Here is a 17,916-nt window from a genome sequence, read left to right as displayed (position 1 = left end):
CCAAAGAAAAATACAAACTGTTACATGAGTGAATGTCACATGACTTGTGAGGAGAGCGTTCCTTAAAAGTAAATGGTAAATGGACCTGTACTTGTATAGCACCTTTCTAGTCTTCCGACCACTCACAGTGCTTTTACACTATGTGCCACATTCACCCTTTCACACACATTCAGTCCATCGAACAGAAACTAACATTCAAACACGTTCACACACCGATGCATGGCATCGGGAGCAATTTGGGGTTCAGTATGTGGCACCAGGGGCTGGGGATCGAACCCACAACCTTCCGATTCAGGAACGACCCGCTCTGCCTCTGAGCCACAGCCGCCCGTGAAACTGTAACCTTTTGCTCCATTTAGGGGCAGCCAGCATGCAAAGTTTAAACAAACAACATTGCAAACCAGTTGCTTTTCAAGACAGTTGCATCTATCAGAAGTCTGTCCAGCAAATTTTGCCTCCATCAAGCAAAATTTAACTTTATATTAATCCTAACCCTTATGCCCTAGTTACTGTTGCTAAGACCATTCTAGCTCACCAGATGTGCAGTTTACATCCATAACAGTGGCAGATATACCAACAGAAATGAGTGGTAATTTTAAAAACATGTCCTGATTTCAAAGAGAAGTAGACAAAGACAAACATGTCATTTCTAGAAGGCAAATGTTGATTTTTCTGGCAATAATGACAACTGTCTCTGCCACTGGTGGTTTTAATGTACAGTATAATAAGAAAATATACATAACGCTGCTCAGATGTGTACTACTGCAATACACAGTGGTGGAAGAAGTATTCAGATCATTTACTGCAGTAAAAGTAGCAATAACATACTGCAAAAATACTCCAGTACAGTACACACCTCGTTGTTGCTGTATGTTATCATATGTTATATTATATTGCTAAGCTATAATTTGCTGTTTGGAGGAAGCGTTTAGCGAATGGTCAATATTTTTGACCATAACTCTTGCTACACAGCATGTCTGTTCTTGTGCCTCTCGAGTATCACTGGGATCTGTGCGAGCTGTGTAGCTGGAAGTCTTTTGTATGTGGATGCTAGCGAAAGTAGACAGGCTCATTATTGGATCCTTGGCTGTGTGGCAGCTGTGGGCACTGCCAGGGGTGGAGGATAGAAAAAGGATGACTGCGTTGCTGTGAGGGTCCGATGCGGACAAAGAGACAGAGAGTGTGTGTCTGAGCATGCTTTTTGTGTTTGTGAGTGAGTTTCTGTCCATGTGGTAAAGATGGCACACTGATTCCTCCCAGGCAGTCTCCCTCACTGCTCAGGCTCCCTAAGATAAGATGTCTGTCAGACGATATTAATCGAATGATAGAAAATGCTCATTTTTCTCTCATGCTTGAACTCATCTGCTCAATGCAAATAATTACTAGAGGAGACAGATAGACCCTCCAACAAGCTCTCTGTGCTGCTCTTTTTTCTCTATTTTATTTCTCTTTGGGTCTTCTTTCTTTTATGGTAACTATCATGGTCACGTGATTAAAACAAATATTGGCCCTTGTGAGGATGTGAAGACAGTTATTGTATGAAAAGGAAAAGAAGCTGTAACAAACATCAGTTTTGGCTTTCTGTGATGCTTAGTGGCACTCCACCGATTTACACAATCAGTTAAACAATCATCAGTTTACTGATCTTCCTGATGGAAGTCCAATGATGTGGGCTTTTATCAGGCAGGGAGGTTCAAGGGAAAGATGCTATGCTATGATGCATCATAGAAATAATAGGGTCCATTTGATGCTTGGCTCATACTAGGAAAAGTTAGGATAATATTGCCTCTGCTGCTTTACTTTTTTTTTACGTCTATTTTTTTTTGCAAGTCACCCATAGTTGTGAGAAGGCAATCAATTCTGGATTTTGAGAGCCATCCCTGTACTGTAGACAGTGCAAACATTTCCAGGATTTTACTTGTTTAATATGGTTGTTACCACTTAATACAGTTGCCTCTTGGTTTAAATGTCCTTTCTAAAGTCGAACTATATCTTGATTGTCACTAAATTTTAGTACTATTTTCCACTGGCAGACTGCAAAAGATTTCCCATATTTAAACTCATGTTAGCTGGTTCAGGCTTGGCTGAGGGCAACATCAGAACAGGAAGTGTCTGTCAGAGCCTTAAGCCATCGGCACATCCCATTTGAGTCTCTCTGGATCTCTGATGAGGTGTGTTTCCAATAAAATTCATCTAACTTCATACTGGAAAAAATATATAACTTGTGTGTTAGGACAGTGGGGTGAAAGTAGACCTGCTTTGGTTTGTACATTGTGCAGACTGGCATTAATTTTATGAGATTTAGGAAGAAACTATTACATATTAAGACATATTAAGACTGCTTATGTGACACTTTGTTTTGCTCTAAACTAAACTGTTTGGCAGTGCAGATACAGCCACATTGGTGCAGTCTGAGTCTGTTTAATGACATCTGATGTTCACCTTATGTACAAGTCATTCTCAAAGGTATTTCTACTTTAGAATGCCTTGGGGAGCACTACCTGAGGCACTCTGTGTGTGTGTGTGTGTGTGTGTGTGTGTGTGTGTGTGTGGTGTGTGTGTGTGTGTGTTTCTCTCTGTGGCTACACCTCAGGCACCATCCAGCAGCTGAGTAAGCTGTCACAGTGTTTATAGTGTTTCCTGCTGTAACACACACACACACATCCCCATTGAAAAGGTGGTGCTGTTTAACTGTCATCACCTGCTGACATTTTGGTGGAGGAGTACTGCAGCTATTAGGCTGTGCTGCTTGAAGGGAGCTCCAGTCAGGATGTGTGTGACAGCAGGGTGGAGACTTTAATGTGGGATGATACAAGGTCAGCATGAGGACAGAGCCTCATGTTACTTTACATGCACCTAAACCATTATGGCCACCATGAAAGAAGCATTGGAAATCTGACAGTGTGACAGTTATCGCCTGAATCTGCAGCTCCCCGCGGCTTTACGGAGCAAGTTACAACTCACTGTTCAGCTGTCCAACACACAACTTTATTGTTTTGGTCTCAGCACCAAAGAGCAGAAGAGATAAAGGGACACATATTTCGATGATGCCAAAAAACGGCCATTTGGTTATTACAGGTTATAAAAGTAAATGCAAAGTGCTGCTTGTATATGCATACGCAAAGAAATACCATAATCCTAACGCTGATCTGCAGTCCCCACAGGAGCTTGAGGGGATACTGATCTTTGTATCCTTCTGAGGACATTTTGGACAAACATGCACCACAGTCCCTGTCCAGGCTGTGACCAGAGGCCAGTAATGAAGCAGAGATCTGCATGACTGTAATGAGTTAGTCACAATCCACTGCCTCTACCCACAGGGTGAAACTCTGCTGGACAAAACTATTGCAGTCATCTCTGCACTACTTTCTTCTGCTACCATAAAAATCATTACAAGGACTGTGTGACTTATCTCCGCCCCTCAATCCCTGATATTTGTTTTCCCTCATTGTTTCGTTTTGCCATTATCAGTTTAACTGAAGAGGGGAGGTGAATACTAAAACTGCTCTCAGCCCTCCTCCCACCACACTGCAGTGTCCCTGCTCCACAACTTTGTTGCTGATTGGGGCCCTTCAGTCCTTTTTAGTTTACAGCCTCTGCATAGATAAGGAAATGTGATGTGACTGGACTGATAAGGAGGAATTGATTCCTTTATGCTGCAGAGTTTAGGAAAGGGAAGGGAAGAAGAGAGGCCAAGAAATCAGATCCCTCCCCAGAGGAGGGTGTGTGTGTGTGTGTGTGTGTGTGTGTGTGTGTGTGTGTGTGTGTTTGGATGGGATAACTGTGCTGTTCTTCATTTGGGTTGACATTTACACAATGGCAGCATTAAAGAGACGAACAAGGTAGCTGCACGGAAGAGACGAAAAATAGGGCAACTGAAGAGTCTATGGGAAATAACTGTGGGTCTTTAAAGGACCAGTGTGGATTTAGTGGCATCTAGCGGTGTAGTTACTGATTACAACCCCCTCGTCTCACCCATGAGTGAAAGAGAAACTAAGGTGGCTGTGAAACTTGTGAAAAATGTGAAAGGCCCTATCTAGAACCAGTATATTTGTTTTTTGTTGTTTTGGTTTACTGTAGAAACATGGCGGTTCAACATGGTGTACTCAGTGTAAGAGGAGCTGCTTCTTTTGTAGACTATCTATTTTTGCCATCAGACCCAAAATGTGGCACTTCTTGGCAGGTGTAAATTTTGGACACTGCTTCCTTCTCAGGAATAAATAGGATAACCCTTTGTATGTTGTCAAGAACGGAACAGCCATGTGATCTCACTGTGTTGTTGCTGTGCTGTTGTTGCTCAAACTTTAACAAATTCCATTCTGAAAACCTGTTCTAGCTCTGACTAGTCAAAAATACCAACAGCAGAAATATCTAGTCAACTTAGATACATACAGATTGTGAGTTGAGCACCAGGTTACCATTGGACAAAAATAATGTTCATACATTCTGAATAAAAACAGCTCTGTTGGCTGTTTTCTGCTCTTACAGCTCGAGGAGTATTTACTTAGTTGTTTCTGCTGAGATAAACCACCATTATTAGAGGACTAATAATAGAAATTCCACTTGTAGCAGCTTTATAGCCAATAATCAATTCCTTTATGATCCATTTTTCTCATTCTCATACAGACTGTGTGCATCTCTGTAGGTGTTTATGTCTGTAAGGAAAAAGCTTCCAGTGTTGCTGAGCCTCAGCAGGTGAAAGTCTGCTGCACTTGACTGACTTCACTTCACACCTCAAAGCACTCCTTCTGCCCTCTCACCCTCAGACAGAGGACAGGGAGACTGAGAGGGAGACGCAGACGGACAGATACACACACAAAACACACGATTCAAAAAAACCTGATTCCAGAGAAAACAGATGTTAAACTGTCGAGTTAAGATGATGATAATGTTTCGGATGCAAGAAACTCAAGATGTTAAAAGTAAATTACAGGTCCAGACTCAGAGAGTCAGGGTCAGGAAGGTCAAAGGGATGAAGACGTCCAAAATTAGATAGAAAAACAAAGTGTGGATCTCTCAGACAGCCTTAATGAGAGTTCATAGAAATATTGTAATGTCACCCCTTACTCAAAATTATTCTGGTTATCACTCCACATATAGTGGTCAGCAGTTACAGATTTGAGTTCCCTATAAAACAATAAAGATCTTCCTGTATACTACATTACATTAGATAATACTTTATTTTATAGGTCTGTAATAATAGAATAATTTCCTAAGAAGGTTCCTTGGAAAAAATACGATAAACAGGATATTAGTTTCGGTTTAAACCCAACTAAATATTTATTCCTTATTCCTTTATCATTGGATACTTTTTTCTTCACATATGTTGAATTGTATGCTTCACTGCAGACATGTTCAGCTGACCTGCTGTCCGCTGAGTAGAAGACTCTCTTTAGGCTTCGCAAGCAGTTAACTGGAATTGGTTAATTGAAAGTGTAGTCATTAAAGACTCTATTTTTTCTATAATTAGTACCAAATTACAAAGTTGTCTCCAGGAAACTTCTAGGAAATTGCTGACCCGTAAAATTAAGCATTAAGAGTCAGGTGGTGTCTGCTTGAGCTCTAAAACAACAACACCCAGATTATAATATTAGGGAAATGTTGATAGGTAGTTCATAACTTGAGTTTTTCATATTTAATTTTCTGTATTTTTTATAATCTTCTTTTTCTCCATATATTTAATCAGCCCTGTTTTATAGTCCTTGAACTGACGGTGATACAATCTGCACTGACTCAAAAAGTTGCTCTCTCCACCTTAAGAGGAAGCTGACCTTGTCACCAAGGCCCCACTTCATCAGATTATTCAGCCCCAGATTAATTTGACAGAGTGCGCTCCTGGGTAATTTAGTTGTTCCAATCTAATCGACACTGCGGTAGACGCTTCACTTAAGACCATATATCAGCTTTCCCTCCTGCGGCGATACTTTAATTTGGCAACTGAGGGGCAAAAGGAAAGAAGATTACAAGGAGAACTTCTATTACCTGAGATCTCAATGTCCTCTTTTTGCCATTATTTAAACAACAAAGGTATTTGTGTCATGTGTAACTTGAGCTGCTGATAGCAAACACCTGTGGAAATGTGCTTGAGCCAGACACCGAATATCTGTCACGCCTCCATTAGAGCTGACCGTGACCTCTGACCTCTGCGTGGACGGAGGAAACTGACCAGATAGATTTCTCTTTTACTGTAACAGTCAGAGGATCCAACTTTCTAGATTTCTTATACAGGAAAGACACACCTGCATTAAGTCACTCTTTACATCTGTGCGTGTGTGGGTGTTTTTGCAGAGCGGCAGAACCACGCCCGAGAGCTGGTGAGAGAGGCTGACCTGTCACAGTGGGACGCTTTAGTCATCATGTCTGGAGACGGACTTCTATTTGAGGTAAAGAGAGATGCACACAAACACGTTCACTATATTCATATCCAGGCTCCACTCTGGTACACCGAGGAATCTCTGAAATTAAATGACTCTAAAAGTCACAACATCACACACTTCTGTCATCACTATAAACCAAAATGTTTCCTGTTTGTGTATCCAGATGAACATCATCACAAATTAAAATATAATTTAAATGTGTCTCATCACCAACAATTCTCAACTATCCTATACTAACAGTATGTAATGTATACCAGATAACTGTGTAAGTATTATTTAGGAAGACAACTGATTAACTTCTCTCCAGCTTTCTGTTTCAGTCGCTTTTTCAGTGTTGCGTTGCTTGTTTATGAATGTGATAATTAATTAATAACTCAACATGTCTCTGGTTCAAGCTGCTTTTCTCTGATTTATATCGTTGTAAACTGAACATCTTTAAATTTCGCACATAACAAGCTCTAACTGTGGGCATATTGAAATTAAGTGTTAAAATAAGTGTCAGCTGCAGCCTTAAATATAATTATAATGGGTAAATATAGTTTATATTTATTAACTAGCCTTTTGTTAATATCTTATTACTGGTTATTCTAAAAAAGAGAATCTGGCTACATTATTTACCAAAGAGTCAATTTCTTCAGTTAGTGCTTTAAAACACTGAATATTCAATGTGTATTTCTCTCTGTCCACCTGAGTGCAGCTGTATTTTCTGTGTCTGTCAGGTGATAAATGGTCTGCTGGAGAGACCAGACTGGGAGGAGGCCATCCGGACACCGCTGGGTATCCTTCCTGGTGGATCAGGCAACGCCTTGGCTGCATCTATACATCACTACTCTGGGTGAGCCACATGCAGAATCCCCCCCCCCCGAAAAAACAAAATATCAGCACTCTGTTGATCTGCCTGTCACTATGGTGGTGTAGTTATGATTCTGAAGGTTTCATGGCTGGTTTGAAAACCTCATAAAGTCCATTGAGGCACTTATTTTTTAAACATTTCGTCATTTTGTATGTCATTTACATCATATATTGATATTGTTTCTCTCATGGCTACACAAACACAAACACACACACACGCACACACACACACACACACACACACACACACACACACACACACACACACACACACACACACACACACACACACACACACACACACACACACACAAACACACACACACACACACACACACACACACACACACACACACACACACACACACACACACACACACACATCACTGCTTTGGCTGGGCAAAGTGACCTGTGATTTAATGTTGTAGGTGACGATCATGATGATTAATCTATTAGTTGATCAACAGAATATTTTTTGTGAACAACTTTTTATTGTTTTTAAATGTAAACAAGTACAGCAGTCAGACAACAGTACAGGCATATTGCAATAAGTAAAAAAAAGACCTAGTGGAAACCCCCCATCCCCCACCCCACCCACTCAACACTGGATCTCTGTAAAACTCTGATCAACAGAATATTTATCAAATAATCATTTAAGTCATTTTTAAGGCAAAAATGCCAAACATTTCCTGGGTCCAGCTTTGTAAATTTGAGGATTATTTTGTCATATACAATCTGAATTCCTTTGGGTTTTGGACTGCCGATTGAGTAAAACAAGACATTTGAGGACAACATGCTGTATTGTAGCAGTGTTACTCCATCATGAGCTTCACAGAAACCAGTCAAACCAGTTAGGGAACATAATGATGTGGGCCTCGTCATTCCAGGCGCAGGGCTGTGAGTTTCAATTGCACGTGCACAGTACATATTGCAAATCTGGTTTAAATCAGATTAACAGTGGGTAGTTGCAGCCAAACAGTGTGATTGGTCAAAGATGTGCTCCAGAAATATCAGCTTATCCCCCATCAGACAGAAGCTACCTGCTTTAGGACAGGACAGCTGGACCGGAGACAGGAAACTAATGCAGCCGTCAATATAAGTATTAGTAATGGCCATAATGTCCACAGGATCTCAACTGTATACAAATGTAATAAATACTGTGGACAGATCCAGACGTAACTACTGGTTGAACATGTAATTATTAAACAAATAAGATGCTGGTTTTGTTTACATAGTTTTCCGTATAGATATATAGTATCTCAGCCTCAGAGACACATGGGCCAGCCTTCTGGTGCTTTTCAGAGTAAAATGCATCTCATCCATTAATTATTAATGATTTGCTCATTTGTTTGGAGTTCAGTCAACCAGGACAAAGAACAGAAAGGAGAAGTTGAAGGAGAAGAAAGAAACCAACGAATGAACAAACAATAGCAGCTGATCAGATTCAGAGGTGGAAAAACTAATCCTTATAATAGATATTCAGTAGTTTACTCAATAGTGACTTTACAGACACTCACGAATCATCATCTTATAGAGTTGTAAAATGCATTGCATTGTGGGACTAGTAGCAGAAAGAGGTTTTTTTTGTAATTGTGACCAAAATATACAGTGAGGAACATTTACTGTAAAAATCAACTTGTCTTTCACTGCGATGCGTCCACAACAGGACAGTGATGTGGAACAAAAGTGAGTCATCAGTATGTGAGGTCATCGGTCCGTCATTGCTGTTACAGCTACAATAAGCTAACTAAGTAAACAAGACTTAATTTGTCCAAAACGTAGAAAATCCCCAGTGTACAGCGGTGCTTCTCCGCTGGGCGCCAGCTGGTGCAAACTAAAGAAAAAAATAAATTCCCCCCTTTGAGCTGCTCATGTTTGTAGGTCACATTAAGCTTTATCTTGACCTTTTACTATTTTATTTATTTTGTAATCCGTAATTTTGTATCTCAGTGTATTTGTTTTGGTTTTTGCTTCTATTTAAAGGACAGTGTGTAGGATTTAGTGAAATCTAGCAGTGTATCTGCAGATTGGAACCAACCTGCCTCACCCTCCTCTTCCAGCTGTGTCTCTTGATACACGAAGGAGTCTATTAAATATTTAAAAAGAATTAAACACATTTATTTAAAACACATAATACTGTCAAAGTACTGCAAAATGTTGAATAAAAATACTTAAACTATGAGTTTTGCATTTCCTATTAGTCCCAATAGTCTTGTTTAAGTATTGTTCGTGTGTGACGTCCGCATACATCCATCATTAGTTACAAGTTAAAATGTGATGGAAAGATAGTGAGAGATAAAATTAATTGTGGCTCCAAACAGGAACTATTTGGAAGAGAAGTGCAGATCAGGAGTACCCTTTTCTATCAAATTAGTTTAGGATTCAACAGTCAACAATAAATCTTCTTATAAGGAACAACTAAATATCTATAGTTAAATATGGTAGGCCTACGCTGTATTCTGATGGTGATATGTGGAGAGCCCAATATTTTCTGAGGTGGTACGTAGTTTAAACAGTTTGAGAAACACTATATTCCATTTCTGTCATTAATGTTATACACTTGGACCTTTAAGCCTTTAAGCTGCAATTGTGGATTCCTGACTAAATAAAGGATGAATTAGTAACAATGAAATTCAATTAAACAATACACCTTACTCTGATGGCTGTCTTCACCAAAGAGCCACATTCATTCGCCTCTTCGACTGCATCTGCCAATCTGCTTCTCATCAAACAATGGTCTTCCACCAGAGCGGCAGCAACAATGAGAGGAAGGGACCAGACTCTGTATTGTTTACTCTCCTCTCACACTCCCGGGGCATCCAGAAAATATCTCTCTCTCTCTCTCTCTCTCTCTCTCTCTCTCTCTCTCTCTCTCTCTCTCCCTCGCTCTCACTGCAGGCTGTCCTGCAGTGGCCCTGGCCAGGGTGTATTTGGTATTATTCCCAGCTGAATGTAGGGTTCACTGAGGCTACGTGGATCAAACGAGCAGCAGCTAGAATGTATCTGGTATTATGCAATGCAATGAGTGAATGAAGGTTCGCTGAGTGAGGATTTAATGTGTTTCTGTAAACAAACATAATGAGCACGAGCTGGAACATCATCTGAACGCTGACGGTTGAAGTGACAGGTGTGACACTTTGATGTGAGTGAGAGTCTCCCTCCCCTGGTGGTTTACAGATACTGCATAAACAGCTTAGACTGGATGGGATCTGGAAATATATAATACAATATAAGGACATTAATTCTACTCAGATGGCACCTAATTATAATTATTGCGGGCTAATACAACAGTCCTACAGTAAATCCCTTCATGACGTTATAATGTGTTTGTTTAGAGAGGTGTGGATTCGACTGAGGCTGCAGTTTGTGGGACTATATGAAGTGTATTGTGTTGCCCCTGTGATCTATATATATTGATTTATTATGACATTATTAGCATTTCACTGTTGGTTGGGGTGAAGCTAGATTTGACTACTTTTATATATAGTTTGGTAGTTTAGTCCAGTGGCTCCAAACTTAAGGGTCGGGCTCCCTTCGAAGGGTCACAAGATAAATCTGAGAGGACTAATGAGGTAATAAAGAAGACAAACTAAAGACAGGAGTTGGGCGAGGCAAATTTGTATTAATGTGTAAATAGATTAATTGAGGAAATGACTCTCAGGTGGAACTCAAAGACATCTGAAACATGAGACAAGGGGCCCCAAACAGGTTCTTATTTTATGTAAGAGGCCACAAGCTATAAAGGTTGGGGAACCACTGGTATTTAACAGTGTGCTGTATTTTACAAGCTTATCATATACTATAAGTCATGCTAGTGGCACGGCTGTAAAGGCAATGTCGCCATGAGAATGTCTTAACAACTATCGGATGGATTACCAACACTATCTGATACACACTGTCATGTCCCCATCAGGAAGAATTGTTATTTTTTTGGTGATCCCTTAACTTTCCATCTACGGCATCTTCAGGTCAGAAGTTCAGTTTGTCCAATACTTTGTTTTATGACCGAATATCTGAGAAACTAATGACATTCCCATCAGCCTCAGCTTTACTTTGTGCTGACTAGAAAACGTTAGAATGCTAACATGCTGGACTAACATGTTGAACATTATACCTGCGTAACATAAGCATGTTAGCATTGTCGCTTAAAACACCACTTTATATCTCATGGCTGTAGATCTTAGTCTTGTTTTTATCAATCGTGATCTGAAAAATACTAAATAATATATCTTGCTCCTTTTGCAATGTAGTGGAGTAAAAGTTTAAAGTTTAAAGTAGCATTAAATGGAGAGTAAAGTGCACGTACGTCAGTATTGTACTGAGTATATTTACTTTGTCGGTTGCGGTCGGAAATCGTATCATTTCTTGACCTTTTTACAGACAATGATTATAAAGAAACAGAGTCGTGGAAATGTAGATGAGACTATTTGGATAGTCAGACCAGCGAATAGATTCAGGATGATGAATATGGAGATGTCTGCAGGGCCACTGACAGTGAACTCCACTGAGACATCCAGTCTTCACTGTAATTGGCTGCGGGTGGTAACAGCAGGGAAATCTGTGTGTCTGTTTGTGTGTGTGTGTGTGTGTGTGTGTGTGTGTGTGTGTGTGTGTAAGGGGTGTTATCATGACCTTCCACCCCTGTCTCCGTTCCCCCAGATGGGGTTGTCTTTGTTGTCTGACTGCCCTGTCATGTCTGAAATCCCATAAGCTGATTCTGTCCCACCTCCAAGATTTGTCCCTGATCCTCCTGGTTTATTGAACCCTGTCCCCTGTTTCCCCCCCTCCGACTCACCCCACTCCCTTCATAGCTCCGTGGACCCCCACCCTCCTCATCTACCTCCTCTCTCTCTTCTGTATTTTTACAATTACACAATAGGGTCAAAGTTACCCCAGTATTGTATAATGCTCCTCTTATAGCTCACTCCCCAAAACACACACGAGCCTCGACCCACTTCTTAACCCAAAAATATTAAGTGCACCATCCCGTTTGTACTTTGGTGTCTTCTCATGTTTGAAGCTAGATTCTTAACTGTGTCTCCTTCTAGAGGACAGTGTACATTAAATATCTTTCGGCTTGGGGCTGGTCATTTGGACAAAATAGGTTATTTAAAGAAAATTACCTTGCAGGAAGTTATGACGGCCATATTTCACTATTTTCTGACATGTTCATTAAAGAGATTGAATTTGTTAAAGCCCTAAACTGGTGTCCAATTCAGATATGGTGTATCTCTGCCAACTAAATGGGCACGACCTTCGACCATTTAATTAGAGCCTTAAAGACAAGCAGCCTGGAAGCTGTAAATACAACCTGTCACACATTCAAGTGCATTTGATCGGAAATATTCACTAAAAACACCCTGCAGTTCTGTAGTGGCTGTTCTGTTTTAGAAATCAAGCTTCACATGCACTACAACAGAATAAACAAAAACATCTATCTATCTATCTATCTATCTATCTATCTATCTATCTATCTATCTATCTATCTATCTATCTATCTATCTATCTATCTATTTAAAGTCTTGCCACAAAACACATGTAGGAGCTGTTAGCCTTTGAGCAGATCACATCATCAGCAGATGGAGTTGTGATAGAAAAGTTTTTCTAAACACTTTAATGACTTTTGTACTCAGAAAAATGGAAATTTCAACATCAACATGACAAACTACACATCATATAATCGAAAGCTCCAGAACAGCTAAGTGGATCATGAAAGAGAGACCCTTGACAATGCGATATGAAGGGGGTTTAAACGCCTGTTGTGACTAACTCTGATCTGTCCTCCTTCGTTCCTCCAGAGCCTCGCCGGTGTCCAGTGAGGAGCTTCTGGTAAGCTGTGGTTTCCTGCTCTGTAAAGGACTCGTGTCCCGTATGGACCTGGTCTCCATCCACCTCTCCTCCAGCCCTCGTCTCTTCTCCTTCCTGTCGCTGGCCTGGGGCTTTGTAGCGGATGTGGACATAGAGAGCGAGAAGTACCGTCACGTCGGAGCTGCCCGGTTCACTGTCGGCACGCTGGTCAGGCTGGCTTCTCTCCGCGTCTACAAGGGCAAGCTGGCTTACCTGCCCGCCACCGAGGACTACAACAGCAAGGAGGGTTTGAGAAATAACGTGACGCTGCACTGCAACAATCAGGCCTCCTCCCTGGGTCCAGCCTCTGTGCTGTGTCGACCGTCCAGAGACTCTCCCTGCGAGAACACCTTCCACAACTCCTGCCACTCCAACAACTCCCTCAAAGTGAGGAGGACGGAGAGCACGCCTTCTCGAAGCGCCACCAAATCCCTCCCCGGCCCACCAGATTCTCTGCTGCTCCCTCTGGACCAGCCGCTGCCCAGCGACTGGGTGGTGGTGCAGGAGGAAGACTTTGTCCTCATGCTGGCCATGTACCAGTCCCACCTGGCGGAAGACCTGATGGCAGCCCCGGGCGCCACGGCGGCCGACGGCGTCATCCATCTTTTCTACGTTAAAGCGGGAATATCACGTACCGCGCTGCTGAAGCTGTTCCTAGCAATGGAGAAGGGTGCACATCTGGCTACTAACTGTCAACATCTGGTGTACACTAAGGTGCGGGCACTCAGGTTGGAGCCATATTCGCCCAAAGGGATAATAACAGTAGATGGAGAAGTGGTGGAATATGGGCCGGTGCAAGCAGAGGTACACAGAGGCCTGGCCAGATTAATCTCTGGATGAAGTGAACCACCAGCAGCTCTGCTGTTAAAGGCCCAATAAACATAGTTTATTGCTGACATTTTTAGCATTGTCTGTCTTAAATCTTAAAACTAAATCAATGGATGTAAGACTCATTCACTGTTACCTGTACAACGGTACATAGGTACCTGTGTTTCAGGAGGAAATGACTCAATGTAGGTTGGGCTATTACGACAGACAGGTGCGATGTACAGAGACCCAAAGTGTTGAATATTGAATAAATGAGTAAGACATTATGAAATTAATAATCATATCAATAAATGGAGACAAACTACATAGTAAAACCATTCATTTGTGAAATAACCTAATGCAGAGCATTACCTAAGGCATGTGACAAAGGCTGTAATGTCACATAACTGACTCTGGCCTCAAACAGACTTTATTAAAAAAAAAACTGAAACAAGCTATTTTTTATGCTTAACTTAAACTTAACTTAAAATTAGAATTAAAATTGTATTGTGGAATAAAAACATTTTGAAAGTTAAAAAAACTGCTGGAATAAAATAAAAATGACGTGCAATAAACTGTTATTGTGAAAAAGAAAACAGGATAAAATCTCACAATAATGAGCTGAGCTTTAAAAATGTGCAATTTCATGCCTCTATTTATTTATATTGAACACTTTGGGTCTCCGTAGCCATGATGCCGTGCTTACTGTAGGATTATTATTTATAGACAAAACACAAACGCAAATATACAGACACGTTTTAACCTGAATTACAGCATCTTATGCAACAGCAAAGGGTTGGATTTATGCCTTCACGGCTCCGCTGTTTGGAGACTGTGTGTGTGTGTGTGAGTGGGATTGTCATTGTGGTGCTGTCATTGCCCTGGTTTTAACAGAGGTCACCGGGCTTTGTGAGTGTTTATGAAACAGAGAGAGCCTCGAACACTCAATTAAGGCCAAAGACTTGAATTCTTGAAGTCAACAGATGTCACTGTCAGCAGTTTATATCAGGACTATCTCTTCTGTGGAAACTGGTCACAGTGAGGTCTGTGGATTATATTTATTGCACCACAAACAAAATACCATTGACCGTGTCATTGGTATCGAGATACCACTACAGGTCAAAGAGAAAATACTGTTTTTTTAATTTGGGTGAACTGACTCGTTAATCCACCCATTTGTTGCATCTTGTATTACCAACAGCTCTATTTAATTGTTGAATGCTGATTTACGCCATTCATGTGAATAACTTAATTACTGAGTTTAGCCATCACTAACTGAAGTAGATACAGGAAGAGGCAAGAAAGTTTATTACGCCTAAATTGTGAAAAACACTTTGTGGAATGTGCTGAACATTACAGACTGATAAAAACAGCCAAATATGATGAGCGACTCCTGCAGCTATGCTCTCAGGACGGATGACTGATGTGTTTTAGTGCCTCTTTGGCTGCATCCTCCATCCTTCCATCCCATTCTTCTTCTTTCCTCTCCGCTTTCCTCCATCCATCTGCTGCTATAAGCACTGCAGTCCCAGGCCTGTGTGCCTCTGGTCTCAGCTGCTTTTCAAAAAAACACACACACACATACAAACAAAGGCTGTCCCTATGGGAGGTTTATTAATGATCATCACCTAGGTGTCCTTACCATTGAGCTTTAAGTCACATAGAGGAAGAGATGAGTCAGGATTTCAGATTATTTAATGGGATTTTAATTGTGATCCGAATCTTCATTTCATTATTTTCCAAAAAGCTGATCTGGATACAAAGAGGCTGGTTAAAGCTGGTTAAAACAGCACACTGGTGAGTATAGGGAGTACAAGGGGAGGGAGGGAGGAAGAGGGGGAGATATCGACTTGTTAAATGCTTCATGAGGTAGGCGGCGTTGTGTTCCTGACAGGGCGCCCTTATTCTTCCTCCTCACCGCAAGAAATCATTTGGGAGCATTAGTGAACTGTCCTGACACTGAGAGAAGGAGAGATGGATGTGTTTATTTCACCTCAAGCCAAATGCACACAGTAACGGTAGAATTAGGAAAGAGGGGAAGACGGGGGCTGACGGTGACATCCACTGTGCAACAAAAGTAACATCTGACTGTGGTTGTCATTTTAAACACGAACAACAAGAAAGGTTGGATGTCGATGCCTCGATTTGTGGACTTTTCCACCGAGAGTTTTGTCATTTTTAATCACGTCTATATAATATAATAAAGGCCGACAGTTATTTCTTCTGTGTTTTTGCACAAGCTTGTTGCTAATGCCGTTTTGAAGCCTTCACAGGACGTCAAGGTTGATTTTCTGTCATTTCATTTCTCATTCAGTTGGCTTGAATTCTGTTTACTCATGAAGGATTGCAGCAGGAATTCAGCTGACGAACTACAAACATGTAAAATGGCAACAGTACTTGAAGATGCTTGCTGTTGTTTTAGGGGACAAATGTGGTCTGTAGCCCCAAAACCTGAGGCCAGGGAGTGGTTAAACGTGGACACACTGTACTTCCAACAGTGTTTCCAAACCATTTTGGCTTGTGATTCCTTTAACATGAAGCCAGTGTATCTGCTTGTGACCCAAGTGTAACCATAGAGAGCTGCTGAGATTGTTTTATTTGAAATATTTTTAGGGGCCTTATCATGTGAAATTATCCAGTAAGTAAAGAGACAAAACACATGGACTTGAAAAAGAAAGTGCTACTGACCCAGGCCACTTTCATACATTTTTTTTTATTTCTATGCAAAGTGGGGTTTCTTGTGAGTGATGCAGTGGTCCTTCTGTTTGATGTGCCTTGATTGTGCTGCCTCCTGGTGGTTTGAACACAGTGGTGCATTCACTGATTTCTCATTTGCTACTGGCTGGTTTTTTCATCAGAATCATTTTTTTTTAAAACTCTGATACTCGAAGGAAAACAGACAAACTGAATATTATGTCAGAAGAAAACTTTTGTCTTTGATAAAATACTAATTTATGGCGTCTCCCCAGAGTGTAATTGTGGCACAAAGCTTTTCTGTGAACATGCATCCCAACAGTTTAACTTTTAAATGTTGATATTGATACCATGACATCTGTTCATCGGTTACTGGGGAGATCTTAAGCATCTGTTCATTATGGAAAAGAAATTGGAGCAACGACTTATACCTGAATCTAATTTCAGTCTGCAGGTGTGTGATTGGAAATCCAAACAAGTTAAACCAGACTGATAAAGTTGGCAGTGATGAAGGACCTGATGTACATTCTTCTGTCGGCAGCTTGAAGACAGATGAAAGAAACTCACTTCGTCTGACTGTTGATTTGCTGTTTATGTCTTTTTACCTGCTGCTTCTCAACTGTTGTGTGTAAATGTTTATGTGAAGGGAATTTTTATTTTATTTTATTTTTTCCTGGCACACTGAAGATTGAATGATTCTTTATCCACAGAGAGATCTATTTTTCCATTAGACAAATGTCTGTAATTTTTCTATTATCAAATCAAACATTCTGCTGGAGTGTTTTTGATTGAAAAATAAATATGACAAACAACCAGCCTGTGATTGTGACTTCATCTTCTTACACTAAGATATAAAGTATTTATCTGCTGTTACGATCATTTGGTCTATCATTAAACGTAATACAGGTATAATCCTCAGAGGGGTCTCCTCTGTTATGTTGTGAGATTAAAAATGTGAAGAAAGGTTGTGTGCAAACCCCGGCTATATTTAGATCAGGTGTAAGTTGACGAATGTACTAAATATACTTTCTGACACTGGCCTAAATATAAGAGATGACATACATAGTTTGTATCATTAAAAGGAAACCTGTGATTCAGGTTTCAGGCAAAACTACTCTGCTGTCGATCCTACTGAAACAAATGTTAATGTCCGGTTACTGTGGGACATTCACCATCCAGCTGTATGATGAATAAATATTGGATCAGACTATGTGGGAAGATACTTAATGTATAAAACAGCCTTTTAAATAAACATTAACAACAATCACCAGGATCCACCCATAAGCATAGTATCAGACATAGAATGGATTTCTATATTTGAACTAAATGACTGCTAAGA

The 17,916-nt window shown here is 40.7% G+C and overlaps 1 protein-coding gene across 1 annotated transcript in view; it reads left to right on the top strand.

Moving 5' to 3' along the window:
* Positions 1–17,392, top strand: part of LOC127354277 (sphingosine kinase 1) — a 34,797-nt gene extending 17,405 nt beyond the window's left edge. Inside the window, exons 3-5 of the mRNA XM_051384084.1 lie at positions 6,289–6,383; positions 7,097–7,212; positions 13,028–17,392. Coding sequence (XP_051240044.1) covers positions 6,289–6,383; positions 7,097–7,212; positions 13,028–13,916 — 1,100 coding nt within the window. The 3' untranslated portion in view covers positions 13,917–17,392. The remainder of the gene's footprint in view (positions 1–6,288; positions 6,384–7,096; positions 7,213–13,027) is intronic.
* The last annotated feature ends 524 nt before the right edge of the window (positions 17,393–17,916 follow it).

This window comes from Dicentrarchus labrax, unplaced genomic scaffold (assembly GCF_905237075.1).
Source record: "Dicentrarchus labrax unplaced genomic scaffold, dlabrax2021, whole genome shotgun sequence".
Classification (NCBI taxonomy): Eukaryota; Metazoa; Chordata; class Actinopteri; family Moronidae; genus Dicentrarchus; species Dicentrarchus labrax.
This window is presented reverse-complemented; position numbering and strand designations above follow the sequence as displayed.